General features: G+C 39.0%; 1 protein-coding gene across 1 annotated transcript in view; it reads left to right on the forward strand.

Annotated features, from left to right (window-relative positions):
• Positions 1-5,012: 5,012 nt before the first annotated feature.
• mmp24 (matrix metallopeptidase 24) overlaps positions 5,013-27,543 on the forward strand; it is a 52,068-nt gene continuing 29,537 nt past the window's right edge. The window contains exon 1 of the mRNA XM_022664419.2: positions 5,013-5,497. Within this exon, the coding sequence (XP_022520140.1) occupies positions 5,369-5,497 (129 nt within the window). The 5' untranslated portion in view covers positions 5,013-5,368. The remainder of the gene's footprint in view (positions 5,498-27,543) is intronic.

Below are 27,543 nucleotides of genomic sequence, written 5' to 3' on the forward strand. Positions count from 1 at the left end.
AAACGAATAGTTGTGTCAGGAGAAGTGAGATGCATAAGAATAAAAATTATGGTTGTATGTGCATATTTTAATTTTATACATATGGGATTAAGAGTTTGGCAACAATTTCATGTATTTACAGTTCTTTTACTGAATGACTGCCAAAGATTATTTTTTGTCTACTTTATAGCTCTATATAATGAATATTACTCAATCACTTGTAGACAATATATGACGAAAATGCTTTCTGACAAAAAATATGACAAAAATACTACATGTAGCTCTGGAACAGAGAACATGCATTAGTGTTTTGAAAGAATTCTTTGATCTTGATGGAGGTTTTTGTGTTGGGAAAACAAAATGAGCTTATGTGAAGGAAATTCAGTATTTGGTAATTGTAAGAGGTAGACGTGTTGCTACATTTAGAGAATAGTAAAAAGTAAAAGAAAATACTTACATTTTGTAAAACTGTCAAATAAACAAGATCCAGAATTTTGTTAGTGGGTAATCTTGTTTGTTAATAAAATGTATGCAGGTTAAAAAAGCATTTTGCATGAAGGCAACATAAATTGTATCAATAGTATAAATAGACACAGGGTGTTTGTGTATGTAAAGTAGGGAACTGTGATTAGGTTGGATAAAAGTGTGAGTTTATAGTTTAGTGTAACAGGTTAACAGACTGGTTATTTGAATTTCAAAGAATTGTGCTACAAGTACCAGGTTTTTGTCTTAGCAGCAGCAAAAACACTGCAATTACACTTTTTTTTACAAGACATGTCCTGAAATGCAGCCTTGGGGCAGGGCTGTTTTTCTGCTTTAAGCTGTCTGAGAAGTTGCTTGGACCCCCTGCCTGAGCCACCAGAGGGCTTCATGAGTGTGTAAATTTACTGTTGTTTCTAACATAAGTAACTTAGATGTTTATTTCTATCCGTCATTGTGTTGTGTTTACAAATGATTAAACTTTTCATTGAGAAACTCTATATTTTTCATTCTTGTATGCAAAACAAGATGACTAGTAGCACAGATGTTTTTGAATGACCTTAAACTAAGACATTACTGCTAAACAGCATGCTAAATATTGCCATTCTGCCATATTTTCTGATGGAAGATGAGAAAGATCTAAATGCCTAAAGGCTTTACTATCAATGAGTAGTAGATGCAATGTTATATGCATGTCAGCTGTTAGAACTCTAAATAGCAATAGCTTTAAATAAAACAGATACGTTTTCAGAATTGAAATGGTAAAGTCAATTGTTTGCTGTTCACACTGCAATGCAAGTTTATATTCAGCTGTGTAACTGGAAAAGTTGATTTTGTGCTTCTGTTTCTGCTCACAAACAGTTGAACAAACACATGATCTTAGTGTTCGACAGCAGTATTGTGAAATAATTTTGAGAGATATTTTACTTTTAAAATGTTTTAAACAAGTGGATTGTACTAGTAATATGGTTTTACACTTGATTGTTTACACACAAAAACTGGCATTAACTTCCTGAACAAATTCTTCTAAACTGCAAGCACAGTTACTGCTTTACACTTAAATTGCAGTTCTAAAACACACTTTTTTCTAAAAACGATACACTATGTTCATGAAGAAAATCTTTGGTTCAAAGTTATTCAAAACTCTAAAGTTTACTATCTTACTACGCACACTGACTTGTCACCTGAGCGAACACCTGTCATACAGATTTGCACTGTAGCATCCATCATCCGGACTGCCAGAAATGAGAATAGGTAGGAAATCTACTTACTAGAAAACTGCAGTACTGTAAATAAGAGTCTAAAAGTGGAGAAAGTGTTCAGTTGTAGCGCAGAAAAACGGGCCAAAGAGTCTAAAAGTGGAGAAAGTGTTCAGTTGTAGCGCAGAAAAACAGGCCAAAAAGTCTAAAAGTGGAGAAAGTGTTCAGTTGTAGCGCAGAAAAACGGGACAAAGAGTCTAAAAGCAGAGAGGGTGCTCAGTTGTAGCGCAGAAAAATGGGACAAAGAGACTAAATGTTTCAGAGTTTAATATTAAGAGACATCATGAAATGAAACATCACTTTGAAAAATCTTAGTTTACACAACACTGTCACAAATAATCAGGAAAATGTATTATTTAAAGTGGTATATTTCATTATTTGTTTTATACAGAGTGTGGCCCGTGACTTCAAATATATCTCTCCTTCTGGCCCCAACAAAAAGTTTGGACACCCCTGCCTTATTTCATTTAAATTACATCTTAGTCATGATATACGTACATCCCCCAGCTTCTCCATTAAAGGTTCAATAACGTCTTTTACAGCCCAACAATTTACTGATAAGCTTCCAGATTTATCAACTATAATGTATTCTCCTGTAGACCCAGAAGAACTAGACAAACTAACCGAAGGTTTAGAAAATACATTTTGTTCTACTTTACACGGTGTAGCACCCCTTAAACATAAAATAGAGAGACAGAAAAAGCTCACACCGTGGTACAATGATCAAACTTGTACCTTAAAGCAGTTAGTCGAAATGTAGAGCGTAAATATCGATCAGCTAAACTGGAAGTGTTTCACTCTGCGTGGAAAGACATCAAATATAGAAAAGAACTTAATAAAGCCCGCTCAGTGTATCTGGCCTCACAGATCGAGATGAATAAAAATAATCCTAGAGCTCTCTATATTGTTATTTCCAAATTAACTAAAAAAACAGGCAGATACTGAACCTCAGATTCCAGCCATTCCAGACAAACCAAGTCTCCCTGAAGCTGCAGGAGTCTCCCGCATTTCGGTAGTGGCTCCCTGATGCCCGGGAGTCACATATAATCTCCCGGAATTCAGAACAAGTGCCCCAAACCTGCACACAGGCGAAAGACTTTTATTCTTTAATCACGTGTGGGAAGGAGAGAGAGAAAACAAAGAGGGTTCTGATTGGCCTGTTCTCTGCAAAGAGTCTGTGAGACAGCCAATCAGTTTTTAGTGTGGGCGGGCAGTGTTTTTCCCCTCTCCCGGACGGGATTTGTTCAGTGAGTGAGAGAAAGCAGATCATGGCGGAGGCAATATTAATAATTATTGTAATATGATATGAAATGTTTTTGATGTTGTGCAATTTTTTGTGATATTGTAACTTTCAATTTTTGTCAAATTAAGACTTTTTTTTCCAAAAAAAAAGGAAAGCAGAGGCAGGGCCTTCCAAAAAAAAAAAAGATAAAACTCATTTCACCTCTGAATACTCTAAATTTAATTAAAAAAAAGTAATTAATATAAAAGTAAAGTTTTGTTGTTTATGTGTGCAAGTTTCTTTTTGTTTTTGTTTTTTTGGCAGGGGGGTTGTGGTGGTAGGGTAACCTCCCTGAAATCAACTTTTGCAACTTGGGATGTCTGCCATTCACACCAGCAACGCTTTTATGGACTTCTTCGATAAGAAAATTGAAAACATTCAGGATGAAATTAAACAGATTAATAGTACTGTCTGTCATGTGGTGTGGCTGATCTAGAACAAAACTCTGTTACTGAAGTTAGGTTGGAAGTCTTTAACCCACTTCCACAACAAAAGAAAAGTATCTCCTCTTCAAAACAGCACATCCTGCACATTTGATACAGTTCCCAAAGGCGCAGCCTTTGATATAATAGATCATACTATCCTTTTAGAAAGATTAGAGAACATGGTCGGTGTAACTGGAACTGCCTTATCATGGTTTAAATCATACTAAACCGATCGTTATCAGTTTGTAAAGGACAAATAATATATAAATATCGGTCCTAATATATAAATGATAATAGGACCGTTATTATTTACATTATATATGCTCCCAATGGGCAAAGTTATTAGAAAACATGATGTACATTTTCATTGTTATGCGGATGACACGCAGCTCTTCATATCAGCCAAACCTGATGACAGAGTGAGATTAAAGAAAATCGAGGATTGTGTAAAAGATGTAAAATCATGGATGTCGCGCAACTTCCTCCTATTAAATAGTGATAAAACAGAAGTTCTCCTATTAGGCCCCAAAGCTGCTAGAAATAAATTATTAGACTTAATGTTAAATCTGTCTGACTTCTCCGTCATACCTGGTTATCACAGATTCAGTTTTGCCCATTGTGTATGTGTTCTGAGAGTATGAGGCATGCAAACAATCGAGACAAACAGTAATAAAGGAGGGAAACATTTGTAACGTCAATCAATGTTGATGTTATGGCCGAATCAATGTTCGGTTTGGTGTGAATTTTGAAAAGTAAACCAACATTGAAATGGCATACGTTCAACCTTTAATAAACCAGAGTTTTAGAGCATACCTTACTAAAACTAGTAAATCCTATGGTTAACAGTGTTAACAATACATTTACATCACTGTAGTAAAGCTATAGAGTACAAAGAATCTTACCCACCACTACCAATCTGATTCAACATCTGATCTCAAAAACACAACAGTAAAACTAATAGAACATGAACACCCCCCTCAGATATGATAAGGAATTGGTGCCAAAAAAGCAATTACTTTAAATGGATCATCATCCCTCCATCCAACTGTTTTTGAAATTGTATGATGAAATGTAAGGTTGAGGACATTATGTTTATTCAACGTTATTTTTTTGCAAACTTAACATTTTTAATGTTGTTTCATTGTTTCAACATTAAAACAACAACAAACATTACTTTAACCATATCTCATCCACAATTCAAGGTTGAAGGTCGGTTGTGCCAGCTGGGCTGGTGCTTCTGTTATTGGGAACAAATATTTTATTGTTTATTGTCGTTTATACTGCTAAGCAAGGAATTAACTCTGAAAGTTAAAAATCAGTTTTAGCTGTTCACACGCCCATGACAGGGCCCAAACGGGCTTTTAAATCCACCTTTTACCTGCAGTATGAACGCAACCCAGTCATTAAACTGAAGACGCTGCTACACCTGAGCTATAGGAAGATTCATTCAAACGAGATGTTTTGCTGAACTAGTTCTTTAAATACTCAACTTACTGTACGGAGCCATTGCTTGGGTGATTGTGTAAGTCTGTTTATAGACACATCTGTGTGTGCATGTGTGTGTGTGTATTCGCGCGAGTGTGTTCAGGTCATTCTCGGCTGCCGTACATACATTCTCGCAGAGGGAGAAAGAAGGCGCGCGGTGTGTATAAATATATTTATATTTCGCGTTGCCGTTCAGCGTTAATGAAGCCCCATATGCGTGTTGTCGCGCGCATGCCCACGCGCAGGCTGAGTGGTCTCGAGCTGAATGAGTATGTGTGTGGGACTGACGGACGGAAGGACTGACGGACGCCTCGTCACTTCGCATCTTCATCCTGAGACGCTTCAGGAGCTCTCGACGGCGCTGCGAGCGCCCGCTGAGAGATGATAAACTGGTGGAGATAACAAAGGAAAAGGAAGGGAATCTAGAGGTTCTTTAGGAGCGCAGGGAGGGTCCAGACATGGCCGGAGGGGGAGCGAGGAAGGGGAAACGGACTGGGCTCCCTGGGTTCTGCTGGAAGACCTGCTACTTTAACGTCCTCTTCTGGGTGGTGTCTGTTTGTGGAGAAGAAAGGACCTTCATCGTGGAGGTAGGCTGAATATACGTCTCCACCTGCACCTCCAGTCTGCACTGTTTAAGCTGGATCGGGAAATTTGAATCATAGAATAGAGGATGTGATGCAAGGTGTAGGTGGATGCTTCTGAGGCTGCATCTGCTTTTCGGTAGCATCGAGTCCAGGCTGTATCTGGTTTGGTCTGGTTCCATTACCCACCACTGAATTATTGACTCCTTTTCGCATTATTAGATGTTATTCCACACGAAATGGAAACCTCATGAAAGCTCATTTTTGTCCAATGTTCCTTAGACAATAGCTTGTAAACACAGCACTTAAAATGCACCCTGTAGGTTTCCTGACTCGATACATATTTCATGTTTTCTATTTGTAAAAAAAAAAAAAAAAAAGCCAGCAGGCGTAAACTACTGACTCGACCTGGTTTCCTTACTCACTACTGGAATTACTGGAATACGTTTTTTAACAGTAAAGTACACCACAAAAAACCCAAATAAATCCCAAGCTGTGTGCACGCCCAGGAGTTTGGAATGACCAAACTACTAAAAATACTAAAAATGCTGTCCTACATAGACAATAGCTTGCTTGTGCTGTAAACACAGCACTTGCAATGCAAAGCATTCTGTATGCTTCCTGTGCAATCCAGCATAAAATACTGCACCTACTTCCATCACCTACCGTTGCATTATTGGCTGCTGTAATTCTTCTTTAAAAATCCCCGCCCCCTAAACCCATTTTTCCAAATATAGCCATCATCATAAATTATGGAAGAGTTAGAGTGGATAGAGGTTCAGTTAATGTCTGGAAAACATTGGACTGTATCTGTTGGTTTTAAAGGGTACCTTGCCAGCTCTGTTTTTTTATACAGTATCGGAGGACAAAAGGGAGCACTGTTGATCAATGATACATTTATCAATGATTTAAATTGTGTTTTGTCTGGTAATCACAATATAAATGGTTAGATATTGTGTTGTAGACAGGTAAATGAGTAAAATAGAAATACCGGTGCTCTTTATTCAACTGATGTTTCGATGCTGCAGCTAAAAAAGGACAAAGGGTACAATTGTAATAAACATGTTAACACACTTTGATGTGATATGTAAAAGGTTGTAAAGCATTACAATGTGCATCATTTTGCAAAACACATAGTAGGATAACATCATTTACAGTGGATAAATTGTAGAACAAACTGTACAAGTATATAGCTGCCTTTGTGTGCCTTTGTTTACTTGTGTGGTCGCCCACTCACATTTTGTTCACGCTCTTCTCTTTGTTAGTACAGTACAGCTGACTGTTCCTTTATTGATCACCTGCTGTTAGCTGTGAAAGCTGATTTAAAAATGGCATGTAACTATATAATGTTATATAACTAAAGCATGTTATTCTCCATGTTGGCACTAGATGTGGAGGAAGTGCTTACATAATTAAAAGTACTACCACACTGTATAAATGTACTGGGTCCTGCACTGAAAAAGTCTGGTAAAATTATTTAATAATCACAAAAAATAGTACCTAAAGCACAAAACATAACATTAACATATTCTGCATTTAGCATATTATTGGTGAATTAGGAGATAATACATTGCCCACAATAGCAATGATATCACTATACTGTGATTCTGTGATAGTCAAAATATATCGCAAGACAATTCTCTACGATATTTTAAAGCATCTGTGTTACTGAAGAAAATAAAATGCTCCTAAATAAGCAAATACCAGAAACAATGAATTTATTGGTGTCAGTTTCACAAAATTTAACAACCAATATATTTCACCACAGGTTTAGCCTATTTATTAAAGCATAGTCAAATTGGGGGAGTCTTAGGGAGTGCCTATGTTTCTATAAAAAAAACAATATTTGATGCTATAATGTATTGCAAACAAAAACAATATGTGATATCAATATTTTGTCCCACCCTAATCTCTATAATTTCAGATAATCTTAATATTAAAAATCTTTTTTTGAGAACTTGAGTTTTTTTCATGATCTAAAACATGTAAGAATTACAAACAAAATCATCTCTCTGTGCCAGCAACAAGGAATTGGAAAGGAGAGGCTTGACTTTTTACCAAGTACCAGCAATAAGCAAGCATCCCCTGTATTATAACCGTGCATTTTTATTTAATGGAATTCATCAAACCAGTTACTGCTGGAACCCTAGAAAACAGCATATCATGCAGTGCTGCGGATTGTTAGCACTGTTGCTTTGCTCTCTATTTAAGACATTTTTCTTTAATTCCCATGCTGTCTTTTCCAGGGCTGTATATTGGCAAGAACTTGCCAATATCCTACATATCACAATATAGGAGTTACGATTTAACACAAGACACAAGTTGTAACATTATTACAACTAAGAAATTAAGTGGTTTTGATTGTTTCTTTCATAGTATTTTGCGTAAATGGGTAGTGTTCTAAAACCTCAACTAAGGATCTTAAATAAGGATCCCTTTTACTGAAGAACGTAAACTTAGTCGTAATATCTGTTTTGTGCTGTGGAGACGTATTTTTTAAAAACTGGTATACCATATTTAATTTCCCCTCTGGTATGCATTTTTTGCATACTGCCATAACACTGAAGGTGCTACAGAGCTCTGCATAAAACAGTACCACCAAAAAAGCATACTTGTACAGCTCGCTAGCCTGCACTATCTAGTTAGCATAACAAGCTTACAGACTGGAATGATAGTAGCTCAGCACTGTGGAGAGAAATGCAAACAGCATTTTATCAGAGGAGCTCCTGCTGCTGTACACTGTATTTTTTTATCTGAGTAAAATAGAAAAACAACAACAAACAGCAAACAGCTTTTACAATTATTTACTTAGAGAAATAGAGATGATTGCAATTAATTATCATTTCACAGCTCGGACAAAAGTTGGGTACAGAATTATTTATTCAGCACAAGTGATAAAACTCTCACTCTGGATACAGGTAAAAAAAGGAGCAGTAACTTTAGCCCTTTTAAATATATTATTACTGTAGCTTCAGGGTTTCCCCCAGGATTTCCTTGAAGGTGCGGTGGCAGGACCCCCCGGTTGGGAACCGATAATTTATATCACGTTAATGATATCACGATATAACACAATTACACATGTTTCCAGTTATTTTCTTTATTTCCAACTGTCACTGAAAAATGCCCACTTAAAACAAAAAGTTGCAAAAAGTAGGTTTCTTTAAAATAAATCCTTATTGTTCTTTTTTCAGATACGGTAAACGTAAAAGTGTGCAACACAAAATGTTAAATTATACATAACAGAGGAGAAAGGGCACAACAGAATATATATGTATTATTTATTCGCTCTTATCTGTATTAGGTATTTTAAATGTGAGAATGAGTAAATAAAATAAAAAATATTATTGAATTTAATAAAAAATTGTGCTTATTAAAACAGACAAATAATATCTTTAATCTTTAATTTAATTACAATAAAATGTTTACTGGACCGTGAAAACAAATGCATCACAGAGCTGTTCTAGGGTGCCTCTATTCTAGGGCCCTACATCCTTGCTTTATGACAGCTCCAGAAACAGAAACATAGCGTGATTTTCACTCCACCAGGTGAGTGAGCCTGAGTGGACACCTGCGTAAGTTGAAGCTGTTTAATCACTGTTTAATTCATCTCTCTCTCGCGCGCGCGCATTATGTTTCAGTCTCTCTCTCTCTCTCTCTCTCTCTCTCTCTCTCTCTCTCTCTCTCTCTCTCGCTCTCTCTCTCTCTCTCGCATTATGTTTCAGTCTCTCTCTCTCGCTATTTACAGGCGCGCTCTCGCTCTCTCTCTCTCTCTCTCTCTCTCGCGTTATGTTTCAGTCTCTCTCTCTCGCTGTGTCCTATACTCACACTCTCTCTCTCGCGCGCGCGTTATGTTGGCACTGCATGACTAACTACCGATTTCCACCCCCGAAGGGGCAACGCTGATCAAGCGCGGGAAAAACGCCGGGCTCCGAATTTTCACGAAGGGTGGCGGGGAAGAACGAAGGCGTGGCGGACCGCCGCACTGAAATGAACGTGGCGGAAACCCTGAGCTTGAAGGAGAATATTAATGCACAGTAGGGGCGCAAAGGTACAGTGTGGCCACGATTCAGTTCGTATCACGGTTCTTGGGCCACGGTATTGGTTCGGTTTCGATATTTTAATATTAGAGCTTAGATTCTCTGCCCGAACTGGGCTCGGGTCGGGCTCCAGAAAATAGTCTGTGACATAGGCATCTGTTTTTTTAATGCTATATATATATTTTATATAAAGTTCTGCCGTGATAATCACAATATAGCCAAGAAACCAAGTATTATAGTTAACGAAAACCAACGAAATAATGAAAACTGAAAGTGAAAAAAACATTTTAATAAATATGGTAATATGGTATCTAATAAAAACGGTAATTAAAAGAAAAACACTGTGTGTTTATAAAACTAACTAAAACTAATTGAAATTACTGATAGAATACATTTAGTTTTTGTGTTTGTTAATTTATTTATAAGCGCTGTTTCCACTCCAGCAGTTTTACATTTTTGAGGCCAACAGAGCCCAGGAACACTGTTCCCACTGTCAAACACGGAGGTAAAAAACATTCTTCTTTGGGTCTGTTTGTTCACTAAAAGTACATGAAGGCTTCAGCACCGTACAATACTGTAAAAACTTGAATGAGAACCTCCTGATCACAGAACAGTGAAGATGGGTCTTGATGGGTCTTTCTGCATGATGATGACCCAACACATTCAGCAAAGGAAACAAAGGAGTGGCTTAAGTAGAAGCATATTAAGATCCTGGAGTGGCCAAACCCATAATCCTATTCTGTGAAGGATGCTCAAACTTTGATTGCCAAGTGACATGCTTGAAACCTTTTTTGAGATTTTCTGTAAACAGGAATGGGTCAAAATTCCCATTGGACAATGGGACCCGATACCCAGCTTCTCCCCTCGTCTGCATTGGTTTATATTTCACACATTGCGTGCAACACAATAGAGAGCTTTTAAGGGCAGAAATCAGGAAATACAGACACCTACAACACGGAACTGTAGTTAAAAAGTCAAAATGTTGGGTTTTATGGGGACAGTATGTGGGGAGGGCCGGGTTGGTTTTGGACAGAACGTGCATGGACTCAGTAGACAGGTTAGGCTCAATCTAAGCTCTAATGTATGGATAACCTAAAGGTTATCTTAATTGTCTTTAATAATTACACATGCAATTATAATGGAGAGATATTCTCGACCAGAGATTAAGACAAAAAAATATATACAAAAAGGGGTAAATTTGCCCTCTGCCATAATGTTGAGCCTTGTTGTTTTCCTTGGCCGATTTCTATGTCTATGACTTGTCTATGAATGTGATCCAATATTTATCACAGCTAACTGGAAAATAAGTAGAAAAACTGGCAGTGACTATCTACCACTAAATACACTGTGACAGAAGAAATAACAACAACCCTTTAATTGAGGGCCCAAAGTGGCTATAGAATAGGGTTGAACGTGAATTTTTAATTGCAGGAACTGCGATTTGAATTAGCCAATAGCATTCAAGTGTGTGTGTGAAGATGCAGCCTGCTCTTCCGCGATTGGCTGGACACAGACGGCGGGTTGCATTCAACGCAGCGCAACCCAGCACACACCGAAGCATGCAGAGACTCTCTCCATTGAAATTAGTGGACACATACCGAGCAGAAGCTAAAAGTTAAAAACAAGCTGCACTGCACTGGATGCCAGGGGAAAAAACAGATGAACCTTTCATCTGAGGAACTGTGTGAGACCCAAAGTCCAGTGGACGAGTTGGTACCAAAGAAAAATGGCACATTGTGTGTGTGGGATCATTTTGGTTTCAGGAAAACTGACCCTGGCCAAAAAAACAGGTACTGTGTAAGACATGTCGAGCATCGGTACTAAACTCACAAGATAATACCACTAACCTCTATCAACATCTGAAGAAGCATCACAGACACCTTTATGATGAGTGCATGTTTTAAAGGTCCAGGGATCAATCCCTAACTCGGGCACAATTACCTGCCACAGCCAGGCAAACTTCCGTTACACAGGCATTCAAACACATTTCGGCATATAAAAAAGCTTGCGAAGGCACCGTGAGATAACAGATGCTATCACGAAATACCTGGCTAAAGACATGGTGCTCATTTACACATTGAGAATGTGTAAAACTGGCTTCCAAAACCTTCTCTTGACTCTTAAAAAAATACCATCCTACACATACATCAGTCAAGTCGCTATACCAGAACTGTACACTACATGTAGGAAGAAAGTTGAAATGGAGCTCTGAAACGGGGAGTACTACGTGACAACAACAGATATGTGGTCAAACCGAACCACTGAGCCTTATCAAATAAAAAAAATAATAATAATAAAAGATTAAAAGACGCACTGGCCAACTGGGGTTTAAATGAAGAGGGAGAGGTGTGCATAACCTCAGATGATGCAGCTAACATGATGAAGGCAGTCGAAATAAACAAGTGGACCAGGCTACAGTGTTTTGGCCACAGACTCCATCTTGCGATCGGTAAGTGTCAACTTTATGTGTAAATTAAAAGACATTAAAGAATAGTGAACTCACTCATTCTGACACAAACGTGGTGTAAGCATTACATGCCAGATTAACACTTTCTGAGGCCCGGGGCTAATTACCAGGATGAGGCCCTTAATATCATGTTCTGACGCATGACCTCACACGAACACACTGACACATCAGCGACAGCATACACTAGGGTTGGGCGGTATTTCGGTATACCACGGTATTTAAATATGGTGACGGTATATTAACCGCGTGACGTGCAAAATCTTTACTTTGAAAAACGGGACTGGATTCGACCCGAGATTTTCCATTACTTTCCTCGGGCCGGGTCGGATCCGGGCAGAGAGATAAAAATTAAAGTATCCTGCTATTTATAAGAATGGAAAATTAATAACAATAATAATATAGATCTGCATACTAGAGATTAGATTGTCTGCCTGAATTTGAGCGTGAACGCGAGGGTGATTCTCACGAAATCAGACTAATGAGGTGGCATTAAGGAGTGTGATGAACAGGTAAATGCTATCAATTTGGGAAACACTGGTTTATAAACATCTCATCAAAGGCTATATTGGAAGTGATTAAAAGTAGACATTGTGATATTTTAAATTATGTATTTTTTATAATTTAGTGTGAAATTCTCAGTACCGCAACGCGTCCATTGCTGAATCTCGGCTCTTCAATTACACAATTTTAATATTTAAAATAAATAAATAATAAAAAACTTAAATGTATCTCATAAAGTAAATTGTTACAGTCAATAAAAATGTATTACTTGGAATTCATTGGTAAAAGAAAAGAAAATATTTAGAAAAATAACTTTGGTCAGAACCAATGTTCTCAGCCTCCGCAACAATTTTCAAGCACCATTTAAGACCACAAGGAACAGAAAAAAAACAGCCATTTTGAGAGGGGGGACACCTTTTAGTATGACACCCAAGATGGCTACCAGGTAAGCACCTAATTTTATACCTCTCCAGATAAATGTTAAAAACTTGGTTGTCAGCGAGCATACACAACTTTTTGTTTCTCATTACCGAAACAGCTAGTTTTTAATGTTTAAAAAAATGAAAATGTTATTGTGTTTTGGGAATTTTTAAGGTTTTTAAAGTCTAAATACAAAAAGCTAGCAAAAGTTTAGCCAGGCATCATGGTGGCCCCACAGAGATCAAAGAAGGTTAAGGTCCCTCATACTCCGCAACAGCCTTCTCATACACCGCAACAATTTAAGGCCTGTTGCGGTAGAGAGATTCACTGTTGCGGTAAAGAGAAATTAATGTTTTAAGTGACATGAACTTATATATATATATATATATATATGTATATATATATATATATATATATATATATTGTTTCATAAAAAAGCCTTTATTTACTTATAATAAACAATATATAAAACAATACATGATGCAATTTCAGATAAAAAACAGATTTATGTAGCAGGGCAGTGACACCCATATAACTTCCGCATAAGATATAAAAATAATATATAAAAATAATAATAATAATAATAATATATATATATATATATATATATATATATATATATATATATATATATATATATATATATATAATATATAATTTTCATATATATAATATATACATTTCATGAAACAACTTTTATTGTTATAAACTGTTAATAAAGGTTGTTTCATGAAATTTATTTTTATAAACTTTTATTGTTATAAACTGTTTATATGTATATATATATATATATATATATATATATATACACATTTTATGAAACAACCTTTATTAACAGTTTATAACAATAAAAGTTGTTTCATGAAATGTATATATTATATATATGAAATTTATATATATACACACATATATACATTTCATTAAACAACTTTCTTTAATTTTATCTTTAATTTTAATTTAGTTGCACATTGATGTTTACATTTTTCATGAGATTAATGCTTAATACAAAGATGTTTAATGAGATGTTGAATTGCTTGTTTCATACTTAAATATTTAATTTAAATTTAGTTGTACATTGATGTTTATATCTGTCATGAAATTAATACTTAATAAAAAAGTTGTTTTATGAGATGTTGAATTACTTATTTTGTATTTAAACATTCCATTTCAATTTAGTTATACAGTGATGTTTAAAGTTTTAAGGAATTTATGTCTAATGAGGTATGTTGAAATTTGTTTTATTAAAATACACAGTTCAAAATAGGATATTTTCACAGCTTGAGTCTTACTGAGAATAATTTTCAACAGCAAATACCACATTTTGTTCAATATTACTACTCCATACAAAACTCAAGAAGTACATCATTAGAATTTGTTATTTATTCACAGCATTCACACTCTGTGTTTGTTGTGTAAAGTGTTATTGTTAATTAAGTAGGAATCCTTGTAATGACTCTCTTTACCGAAACATTGACTCTCTTTACCGAAACACCATTCTCTTTACCGCAACACATATTTATTTACTAATTATTTTACTGTTATAAAACAAATTCTAGTTTATAATGGTATTTGGATAAATTGTATTTCTTCATAGGTCATCTGTACTAAATAAGAAATTATACATGTAATTTTTCAGTTAAATATCCTGAAAAGACAGGACATGAATCATGAAATCTGTTGCGGTAATGAGACAAATCATAAAATAAAAAAAAATGGGAAACTTATAAATATAATATTTTCTGGGTTATATACACATATGAGCACAACTGTTAATAATATCTATTTAAAAAGTAACAAATGTGTAACTTTTAAACCATATCTGTTCTGTGTTATCATGTTGCGGTACTGAGAATGTGTGTGCTCTGACTGACTAAAATGGTGCAAAATATACAGAAAAAAAATTATAAAATTAAAAAAAAAAAGTATTTCTAAAAAGTTCAGACCCTAGTCTTGCATAACAAAAAGAAATTTTATATTTAAATGCCTTTTGAAATTTTTCAAGTGTGAACCCTTTTAAATCTGTTTTTCGTGAGAATCACCCGCGAGCTCATCCACGCGTTTAAAGCTCCGCAGGTGGATTAATAACAGCATTTAATAAAAAGTGAAAAATAAATAGGAAATAGGAAAATAACTAAACTAAGCTCAAAATGCTAATGTAATCTAACAAATTCTAAAATGTTAAAATGAAAAACTGTACACACAGGTACAAAAATAAAATAATATACATAAAAAATAACCCCAAACCCCCCCATCATTTCAATTAATTTCAATTCAAGGGTAGCTTTATTATCATTGCAGTAGTGTTGACAAAGCTGACAGAATAAGGATGGGAAAAAAATGTATCTGAATAAACCTATTGGCCTATTTGAAAATATAGGAAAAAAGAAAGTACGAAACTGGTGATTTGGTGAGCTGGGGTCATGGCAACAATTCACACTACAGACCCAACAAGGTTCAGGGAGTGGGCCGTGCATGGAATCCAATTAGCAATTTCCTGAATTCGGGCATGCAATCCCGCAATCCCGTTAGACGCATTGTCAAAGCACTGTCCCCTGCCATTTTTAATGTCAATGTGCATGTCCTGCAGCACACCTGTGACGGAGTCAAAAAGGCTCGCCTGTATGGCCAAAAATGGGCAGAAATTTCAAAAATCTCTCAAAGACCTTGCCCTCTTGAGACACATAACGCACCACAAATGTTAGTTGGTGAATGTGACTCAAATCCGGTGTAGAATCCACAATAAGTGAAAAATACTTTGCGTGTTGCGGCTGCATTATTATTTCTGATTGAACTCGCTGGCCCATGAGTGCAATAAACTCTTCGCATATAGTCGATGTCAAATAGGAGGGTGTCGCCCGTCCTTTATTTCCAAAACGTTTTAAGTGTTCATCCAAAAAAGGGTCAAACTTTGCCAGCAACTCTAAGATGCCCAAATAATTCCCGTTTTGCACTGAGCCCAGTGTTTCATTTTCTCCCCAGAATGCGAACCCACGCTCTGACAGAAATTTTTATTACAGCCACAACTCTTCTCAATACCTTTTTCCAGTAATTCGCCTCATCTTTCAGTTGATCCTGCAGCCCCGCGTCGATCCCACGCACCTGCGTGCGCGCAAGCCAAGTAAGCACAGCCTTTTTATGGGGCTGGCCCGCTTTGTGAATCTTAACTCGGTCAACTGAATGTTTCCAATCAGAGAATCCGTGCGTGAAAGCGGACGAATCGTTACTGAATAGTTTGCAAAAAAACAAAACATATTTCCAGTAGATGGGGAGTATGACAACCATTCTCTTGCCACCTTCTCTCCAGTTCTGAGCGAGCGACTGAACAATGTGTTTCCTTTGGCCCGACATTTCCGCTCGTTTTCGTTTTGTTTTTTTTCTTCTATTAATTTTGTCATTTGACATTCAGCGACCGGAGGCCCCCCTAGTGACGAGGCCCGGGACTGCAGCCCTTTCAGCCCATTCTTTTAATCCGGCCCTGATTACGGCCAAATCCGGTTTGTAAGCACCCAGTGCTAGAACGTGTCTGTGTGCCAGGTCGGTTAGGCCAATCCTCTCCAACCAACAACCAATTGCACTTATAAAAAAAAAAATTAATTGGGTTTTATTTTTTAATTATACAGGAGAAGAGATCACAAGACACAGAGTTCAACAACCTTATCTGAAAAGCCAAAGAGGTCGTTTCTCTGGACTAATCTGTCCAGCCTAATGATGCCATTGAAACAGCTAAGCAGCTACCTGTTAACACCCACCATTGATGAGAAGAAAATCCCCAGGTGTGGTGGAAACTTCACCAAGTGAACTTTCCAAGCAAATATCTTTGTGCACCAGCAACAGGTTTACCCTCAGAAAAATATTGATTCATACCAATATATGAAAGTGCGTTAGCTTTAGTATTTCTGGACAAAAAACAAAGACCAGCGTTCATACTTTTCATTGATCTCAAATATTCTAAGTCTTGTGGTCAGTTATTACCACGAATGGGTGTAATGCTCCCTTTAACCAATGTCGCCATTCTTCTAATGCCAATTTGATGGGCATACCATAATTCCGTTCAGCTGGGGAGAGTTTGTGGGAAAAATAAGCTACAGGATGCATCCTACTGATAGAACCAACATTTTGGGAGAGGACAGCACCAACCTCTACATTGGATGCATCGACTGCAACTATGAAGGGCTCCTTGGGATCTGGGAGTTTCAAAAGGGGGGGCGTAGTGAACATGCCCTTGAGGGAAGTGAAAGCATCTTGTTCGGACCAAACCAACGTTCTGGCATTTCGTCGTAAAAAGTTGACTAGAGAAAGACTAGAAGAAGTGACGCTAGCCGAGTAAAATGCAATGATTAGTTTATCAACAGGCATAAAACCAGATGTAATAACCAAAATAGCCAAACAATAATCTCACAAGATACAGGAATCGAAGTACAATACACAGTTCAAGTTCATAACCAAAGTCCAACAATGCATTAAATCCAAAAAGGGGCAAGAAAAAAAACGATATACAGAAAAATAAGGTCAATAGTTATCAAACACCAAAACCTAATAATCTAACCAGCACAGCACTATCCATCTTTTATCAAACACCAGAACCTACTAATCTAACCAGCACAGCACCATCCATCTGTTATTAAACCCCAGAACCTACTAATCTAACCAGCACAGCTCCATCCATCTGTTATTAAACACCAAAACCTAATAATCTAACCAGCACAGCACTATCCATCTGTTATCAACCCCCAGAACCTAATAATCTAACCAGCACAGCTCCATCCATCTGTTATTAAACACCAAAACCTACTAATCTAACCAGCAAAGCTCCATCCATCTGTTATTAAACCCCAGAACCTACTAATCTAACCAGCACAGCACTATCCATCTGTTATCAAACCCCAGAACCTACTAATCTAACCAGCACAGCTCCATCCATCTGTTATTAAACACCAAAACCTAATAATCTAACCAGCACAGCACTATCCATCTGTTATCAACCCCCAGAACCTACTAATCTAACCAGCACAGCACCATCCATCTGTTTTTAAACCCCAGAACCTACTAATCTAACCAGCACAGCACCATCCATCTGTTATTAAACACCAAAACCTAATAATCTAACCAGCACAGCACTATCCATCTGTTATTAAACACCAAAACCTAATAATCTAACCAGCACAGCACTATCCATCTGTTATCAAACCCCAGAACCTACTAATCTAACCAGCACAGCACCATCCATCTGTTATCAAACCCCAGAACCTACTAATCTAACCAGCACAGCTCCATCAATCTGTTTTTAAACCCCAGAACCTACAAATCTAACCAGCACAGCACCATCCATCTGTTTTTAAACCCCAGAACCTACTAATCTAACCAGCACAGCACCATCCATCTGTTATTAAACCCCAGAACCTACCAATCTAACAGCACAGCTCCATCCATCTGTTATTAAACCCCAGAACCTACTAATCTAACCAGCACAGCTCCATCCATCTGTTATTAAACACCAGAACCTACTAATCTAACCAGCACAGCTCCATCCATCTGTTTTTAAACACCAGAACCTACTAATCTAACCAGCACAGCACCATCCATCTGTTATCAAACCCCAGAACCTACTAATCTAACCAGCACAGCTCCATCCATCTGTTTTTAAACCCCAGAGCCTACTAATCTAACAAGCACAGCACCATCCATCTGTTATTAAACACCAGAACCTACTAATCTAACCAGCACAGCTCCATCCATCTGTTTTTAAACCCCAGAACCTACTAATCTAACCAGCAAAGCACCATCCATCTGTTATTAAACCCCAGAACCTACTAATCTAACCAGCACAGCACCATCCATCTGTTATTAAACCCCAGAACCTACTAATCTAACCAGCAAAGCACCATCCATCTGTTATCAAACCCCAGAACCTGCTAATCTTACCAACACAGCTCCATCCATCTGTTATTAAACCCCAGAACCTACTAATCTAACCAGCACAACACCATCCATCTGTTATTAAACCCCAGAACCTACTAATCTAACCAGCAAAGCACCATCCATCTGTTATCAAACCCCAGAACCTGCTAATCTTACCAGCACAGCTCCATCCATCTGTCATTAAACCCCAGAACATACTAATCTAACCAGCACAGCTCCATCCATCTGTTATTAAACCCCAGAACCTACTAATCTAACCAGCAGAGCTCCATTCATCTGTTATTAAACCTCAGAACCTACTAATCTAACCAGCACAGCTCCATCCATCTGTTATTAAATCCCAGAACCTACTAATCTACCGTATTTTTCGGACTATAAGGCGCACTTAAAAACTTTTAATTTTCACAAAAATTGACAGTGCGTCTTATAATACGGTGCGCCTTTTGGATTTTGGATTTATGGATTTTACTCGTCAGGTTGTAAGGAGCAGTAAACACACACTCCGTGCAGCGTTATAGAGAGTTTCAGTGCTATACAGAGTCCAGAGCCGTGCAGCTCAGAGGCTGAGCAGCAATAGCATTAGCTAGATGCTAACTGCTAAGCTAGCTAGCTTATTCACTGAGATCAGTATTATCTAAATTTTACTCGTCAGGTTGTAAGGAGCAGTAAACACACACTCTGTGCAGCGTTATACAAAGTTTCAGTGCTATACAGAGTCCAGAGCCGTGCAGCTCCGAGGCTGGAGCAGCAAATAGCATTAGCTAGCTTATTCACTGTTCAGAGATCAGTATTATCTACATATTACCCGTCAGGTGTAAGGAGCAGTAAACACACACTCCGTGCAGAGCCCTGCCGCTCCGAGGCTGGAGCAGCAATAAATAGCATTAGCTAGATGCTAACCGCTTAGCTAGCTAGCTTTTTCACTGTTCAGAGATCAGTATTTTCTAAATTTAGCACTTTTAATACTGCTGGAGCAGTATTATTAGAGTTAGATGCTAATCGCTAAGCGTTCACCGTTCAGAGGTGAGTTATCGGCCTGTAAGTCTGTGCTGCTTTGCCTGGCTAGCATTAGCTAGATGCTAAGCGCTAACTCTCTCAGAGGTGAGTTTTATCAGCCTGTAATCTGCTTGTTTACCGTGTTAAAACAAGCTACGGGGGACGAATCGCTAGCTAATATCTCACTGTCTTACCAGAACACGCAGGATTACTCAGTGTAACGCTGTCGTTTAAGTTTGGGTTAACTTTACTAGTTTAGGTGACTAGCTAGCGTGCTAGCGGATAGCTATGCTAACGCTGGTGCAGCAAGCCTTAGTGGACATCTGGAAATCTAAGCTTACTGTAAATAAACTGAAGCACGTTACTCACCCAAATAAACAGTTTTCAGGAGAGGAATCTGTGTAGATTAATATCCAGCACTCGTTTGACTTTGAAAGAGCTAGATTTTGTATACTGAGACGCTCCACCGGCAAGCGACCACCCCCGGTGGGGGAAGGGAAACATGGCGCCACCCCTGTTCACTTTGATATAGGCACCCTTTCTAGTGTCACTTAAACGCGCCTTATAATGCGATGCGCCCTATGTATGGAAAAATAGCAGAAAATAGGCGTTCTTTGATAGTGCGTCTTATAATACGGTGCGCCTTATAGTCCGAAAAATACGGTAACCAGCACAGCTCCATCCATCTGTTATTAAACCTCAGAACCTACTAATCTAACCAACACAGCATCATCCATCTGTTGTTAAACCCCAGAACCTACTAATCTAACCAGCACAGCACCATCCATCTGTTTTTAAACCCCAGAACTTACTAATCTAACCAGCACAGCTCCAACCATCTGTTATTAAACCCCAGAACCTACTAATCTAACCAGCACAGCTCCAACCATCTGTTATTAAACCCCAGAACCTACTAATCTAACCAGCACAGCACCATCCATCTGTTATTAAACCCCAGAACTTACTAATCTAACCAGCACAGCACCGTCCATCTGTTATCAAACCCCAGAACCTACTAATCTAACCAGCACAGCTCCATCCATCTGTTATTAAACCCCAGAACCTACTAATCTAACCAGCACAGCACAATCCATCTGTTATTAAACCCCAGAACCTACTAATCTAACCAGCACAGCACCATCCATCTGTTTTTAAACCCCAGAATTTACTAATCTAACCAGCACAGCACCGTCCATCTGTTATCAAACCCCAGAACCTACTAATCTAACCAGCACAGCTCCATCCATCTGTTATTAAACCCCAGAACCTACTAATCTAACCAGCACAGCACAATCCATCTGTTATTAAACCCCAGAACCTACTAATCTAACCAGCACAACACCATCCATCTGTTATTAAACCCCAGAACCTACTAATCTAACCAGCAAAGCACCATCCATCTGTTATCAAACCCCAGAACCTGCTAATCTTACCAGCACAGCTCCATCCATCTGTTATTAAACCCCAGAACCTACTAATCTAACCAGCACAGCTCCATCCATCTGTTATTAAACCCCAGAACCTACTAATCTAACCATCACAGCTCCATCCATCTATTGAAAAAAAACCCAGAACCTACTAATCTAACCAGCACAGCTCCATCCATCTGTTATTAAACCCCAGAACCTACTAATCTAACCAGCACAGCATCATCCATCTGTTATAACACCCCAGAACCTACTAATCTAACCAGCACAGCTCCATCCATCTGTTATTAAACCTCAGAACCTACTAATCTAACCAGCAAAGTACCATCCATCTGTTATTAAACCCCAGAACCTACTAATCTAACCAGCAAAGCACCATCCATCTGTTATCAAACCCCAGAACCTGCTAATCTTACCAGCACAGCTCCATCCATCTGTCATTAAACCCCAGAACATACTAATCTAACCAGCACAGCTCCATCCATCTGTTATTAAACCCCAGAACCTACTAATCTTACCATCACAGCTCCATCCATCTATTGAAAAAAACCCAGAACCTACTAATCTAACCAGCACAGCTCCATCCATCTGTTATTAAATCCCAGAACCTACTAATCTAACCAGTACAGCTCCATCCATATGTTATTAAACCTCAGAACCTACTAATCTAACCAACACAGCATCATCCATCTGTTGTTAAACCCCAGAACCTACTAATCTAACCAGCACAGCACCATCCATCTGTTTTTAAACCCCAGAACTTACTAATCTAACCAGCACAGCTCCAACCATCTGTTATTAAACCCCAGAACCTACTAATCTAACCAGCACAGCTCCATCCATCTGTTATTAAACCTCAGAACCTACTAATCTAACCAACACAGCATCATCCATCTGTTGTTAAACCCCAGAACCTACTAATCTAACCAGCACAGCACCATCCATCTGTTTTTAAACCCCAGAACTTACTAATCTAACCAGCACAGCTCCAACCATCTGTTATTAAACCCCAGAACCTACTAATCTAACCAGCACAGCTCCATCCATCTGTTATTAAACCCCATAACCTACTAATCTAACCAGCACAGCACAATCCATCTGTTATTAAACCCCAGAACCTACTAATCTAACCAGCACAACACCATCCATCTGTTATTAAACCCCAGAACCTACTAATCTAACCAGCAAAGCACCATCCATCTGTTATCAAACCCCAGAACCTACTAATCTTACCAGCACAGCTCCATCCATCTGTTATTAAACCCCAGAACCTACTAATCTAACCAGCATAGCTCCATCCATCTGTTATTAAACCCCAGAACCTACTAATCTAACCATCACAGCTCCATCCATCTATTGAAAAAAACCCAGAACCTACTAATCTAACCAGCACAGCTCCATCCATCTGTTATTAAACCCCAGAACCTACTAATCTAACCAGCACAGCATCATCCATCTGTTATAACACCCCAGAACCTACTAATCTAACCAGCACAGCTCCATCCATCTGTTATTAAACCTCAGAACCTACTAATCTAACCAGCAAAGCACCATCCATCTGTTATTAAACCCCAGAACCTACTAATCTAACCAGCAAAGCACCATCCATCTGTTATCAAACCCCAGAACCTGCTAATCTTACCAGCACAGCTCCATCCATCTGTCATTAAACCCCAGAACATACTAATCTAACCAGCACAGCTCCATCCATCTGTTATTAAACCCCAGAACCTACTAATCTTACCATCACAGCTCCATCCATCTATTGAAAAAAACCCAGAACCTACTAATCTAACCAGCACAGCTCCATCCATCTGTTATTAAATCCCAGAACCTACTAATCTAACCAGCACAGCTCCATCCATATGTTATTAAACCTCAGAACCTACTAATCTAACCAACACAGCATCATCCATCTGTTGTTAAACCCCAGAACCTAGTAATCTAACCAGCACAGCACCATCCATCTGTTTTTAAACTCCCAGAATTTACTAATCTAACCAGCACAGCTCCAACCATCTGTTATTAAACCCCAGAACCTACTAATCTAACCAGCACAGCACCATCCATCTGTTATTAAACACCAGAACCTACTAATCTAACCAGCACAGCTCCATCCATCTGTTTTTAAACCCCAGAACCTACTAATCTAACCAGCACAACACCATCCATCTGTTATTAAACCCCAGAACTTACTAATCTAACCAGCACAGCACCGTCCATCTGTTATCAAACCCCAGAACCTACTAATCTAACCAGCACAGCTCCAACCATCTGTTATTAAACCCCAGAACCTACTAATCTAACCAGCACAGCACCATCCATCTGTTATTAAACACCAGAACCTACTAATCTAACCAGCAAAGCACCATCCATCTGTTATTAAACCCCAGAACCTACTACTCTAACCAGCACAGCTCCATCCATCTGTTATTAAACCCCAGAACCTACTAATCTAACCATCACAGCTCCATCCATCTATTGAAAAAAAAAAACCCAGAACCTACTAATCTAACCAGCACAGCTCCATCCATCTGTTATTAAACCCCAGAACCTACTAATCTAACCAGCACAGCATCATCCATCTGTTATAACACCCCAGAACCTACTAATCTAACCAGCACAGCTCCATCCATCTGTTATTAAACCTCAGAACCTACTAATCTAACCAACACAGCATCATCCATCTGTTATTAAACCCCAGAACCTACTAATCTAACCAGCACAGCACCATCCATCTGTTTTTAAACCCCAGAACCTACTAATCTAACCAGCACAGCTCCAACCATCTGTTTTTAAACCCCAGAACCTACTAATCTAACCAGCACAGCTCCATCCATCTGTTATTAAACCCCAGGACCTACTAATCTAACCAGCACAGCTCCATTCCTTCTGTTATTAAACCCCAGAACCTACTAATCTAACCAGCACAGCTCCATCCATCTGTTATCAAACACCAGAACCTATTAATCTAACCAGCACAGCTCCATCCATCTGTTATTAAACGCTAGAACCTGCTAATCTAACCAGCACAGCTCCATCCATCTGTTATTAAACCCCAGAACCTACTAATCTAACCAGCACAGCTCCATCGTTCTGTTATTAAACCTCAGAACCTAATAATCTAACCAGCACAGCTCCATCCATCTGTTATTAAACTCCAGAACCTACTAATCTAACCAGCACAGCTCCATTGTTCTGTTATTAAACCCCAGAACCTAATAATCTAACCAGCACAGCTCCCTCCATCTGTTATCAAACACCAGAACCTACTAATCTAACCAGCACAACTCCATTCCTTCTGTTATTAAACCCCAGAACCTAATAATCTAACAGCACAGCTCCATCCATCTGTTATCAAACACCAGAACCTACTAATCTAACCAGCACAGCACCATCCATCTATTAAAAAAAACACCAGAACCTACTAATCTAACCAGCACAGCACCACCCATCTGTTATTAAACCCCAGAACCTACTAATCTAACCAGCACAGCTCCATCCATCTGTTATTAAACCCCAGAACCTACTAATCTAACCAGCACAGCTCCATCCATCTGATATTTAACCCCAGAACCTATTAATCTAACCAGCACAGCTCCATCCATCTGTTATTAAACCCCAAGACCTACTAATCTAACCAGCACAGTTCCATCCATCTGTTATTAAACCACTATTTCGTTTTGCCCTTTAAGAATTCGTTAGATTATATTTCTTTTAGCATTTTGAGATTAGTTTAGTTGGTTATTTTCCTATTTCCTATTTTTCTGTTTTTATTTAATGTTGTTATTAGCTTATTAGCTTCTAGCTTGTTGCTGCCTTCTTTGTTATTTAGCAAACAGAACGTTTCACTAGAAGGCGGCACGGTGGCACAGTGGGTAGCACTTCCGCCTCACAACAAGGCGGCCTGGGTTCGATTCCCGGCTGGGGCGACCCTGGTCTTTCTGTGTGGAGTTTGCATGTTCTCCCCGTGTCTGCCCCAGTTTACTCTGGGTTCTCCGGTTTCCTACCACAGTCCAAAGACTTGATTGGAACTTGGAAATTGGAACTTGATTGAAATTGTGAGTCTGTCTGCCCTGCGATGAATTGGTGGCCTGTCCAGGGTGTATACTGCCTTCTGCCTGATGCTGCACACCCCACACACCCCACCCCAGGAGTCAGGAAAAATGTTTTCCGGGCTGTCATTAACCAGGAAAACACGCATCAGGGTCAGAAAACATGCGTGATAATGCATCAGCTTTATCATTCCTGGATCCAGGTCTGTATGTTACTGAGTATTTGAAGCATTTAAGGAATAAAGACCAGCAGGCTTGTCTAGAAATCAAGCATTTAGAAGATCTGGTGTACGTTTAGCAGATCTGATGTACTCTGATGTACTCAAGATTCTGATGGTCTGTGAAAATCACAAAGGGGTGTTAGGCCCTTTCCAGCTAATTTCTCATTCCTTCCCAGGTGTATTTCATAGCGAGCAGTTCTAGCGAGCAGTAGTTTGCGGGAGTATTAAGCACATGGGTGTAACTTGGGTGGATTACCTGACCTTTTGGACAAAACAGCTCCAGCTCCAGTGTCTGAGGCATCAGCTAAATGCATGGATAAAGCACCAGAAGAAGAAAGAGAATACAAGGAAGGTCTGGGCCAACTGATCATGGCATTGACTTTATCAGCTGACCGCACCTGGTCTGATGTTGTAGCCCATAAAAGAGAGTTCCTGTACATGAAACTTACATTTCTATGCCTTGACAAAGAGCTGATCATCAAGGAGTCTTCTTAGCACCTTCCTGACATGGCGGACATGTTCATCGAATCAGGAAGAGTACACACAGAGAGTAGGGGCTCTTTACAGAAATGGCATTAAGATGTCTGTAATCTATGCATGGGTGGAGACCCTCATCCTTCTTTTCAATAAAAACAGCACATGTGGATGTGGAGGGTCTGATTTGGTCCATGGCCAGGGTTTCATCAAGGGCTTGGGTCTCAGTTCCTGAAAGGGTGTAAACCTGACTATGAGGGAGTGTAGTATTAGGAAGAAGGTCTATAGCACAGTCCCATGGTCTGTGCGGGGGAAGTTGAATGGCACACTCCTTGCTAAACACCTCCAGAAGATCCTGATAGGGGTTGGGAACAGGTACAAAGGTATTTATATATACTAGGGCTCTTTACAGTGGTAGCAAGACAGGGCAGGGATGAACAATGACTTTGGCAGAAGATACTCCATTGGAGGATCTCCCCATGTTTCCATGAGATGAGGGGGGTCATGTAAAGCCAGCCAGCAGCACTGGGACAAGTAGGGCAGGAAACACATGTGGCCAGCCTGGCCACAGTATAAACACAGCCCCTCCCTGCATCTCCACTGCTTCTCCTCAGGAGTCAGACAAGCTCTTTGGATTTGCTTAGGTTCAGGCTTGCTGTGGGGGGTGGAGCTTGTGTGGACGGTGGAGCTTATGTGAACAGAGAGTAGACTGAAGTCTCTCTTGAGCTTCCATCTCACAGAAGGTTTTCAAAGGCGATGGCAGCATCCATTAATTAATCAAGAGTCATTTCCTTGCCTCAAAAACAAATTTACCTTGAAGATCTTCTCGTAGTCGCCTCTGGAAAACTATTCTCAACGTGGGTAGCCCAATGTTTGACCTTGCCAGTCAGCAGAGACATCACAAAGTGTATTTTACCTGTCTCAAAATGAAATTGAGCTGCAATATGATTAATACACTGCATTAGAAAACTCTTACATGTTCCAAGAGAGCCGTCATAACATTCTGGAATGGCAATAATAACAGGAAAAGAGGGCAGATAAGGAGGTAGGTCCACAGCCACGGCTTGTTCAGGGAGAGTTTAGATTTTCTGGAGATTCCCCAGCAGGAGCGGCAGTTTGCTGCATCAAGCCCTGAACAAGCTGGACTAGTTCCTCCAGTCTTTGCTCATGGTTGAGTTTTGTTGCTCAAAATCTTATGTCGCACAAGACTAGGGTTGTGAATCCAAAAGCAGGTTTATTGTACCAACACACAAAAAGATCCAAGTGAACAAGGCAGAAAAGGGAAAATCCAAAAAATCTAGGTCTAGGCAGAAAGAAAGTCACAGAGCGATAATACCAGAATGAAATAAACGCTTTGAATGTCAGAAATTCTGACAACACCTTGCACATAGGCACACGTGAGAGATGGTTGAGGCCAGGTGTGCTTCTGCTAATATTGGGGCGAGTGTGACCTCCTGTGGTGGGGAGGCGTATTACCAGGGTCATTGTTGACAGAATGTTTCTTGCAATATATTGTGTTTCGTGGTCTTCAATTT

Source organism: Astyanax mexicanus, chromosome 5 (genome assembly GCF_023375975.1).
Source record: "Astyanax mexicanus isolate ESR-SI-001 chromosome 5, AstMex3_surface, whole genome shotgun sequence".
Classification (NCBI taxonomy): domain Eukaryota; kingdom Metazoa; phylum Chordata; class Actinopteri; order Characiformes; family Acestrorhamphidae; genus Astyanax; species Astyanax mexicanus.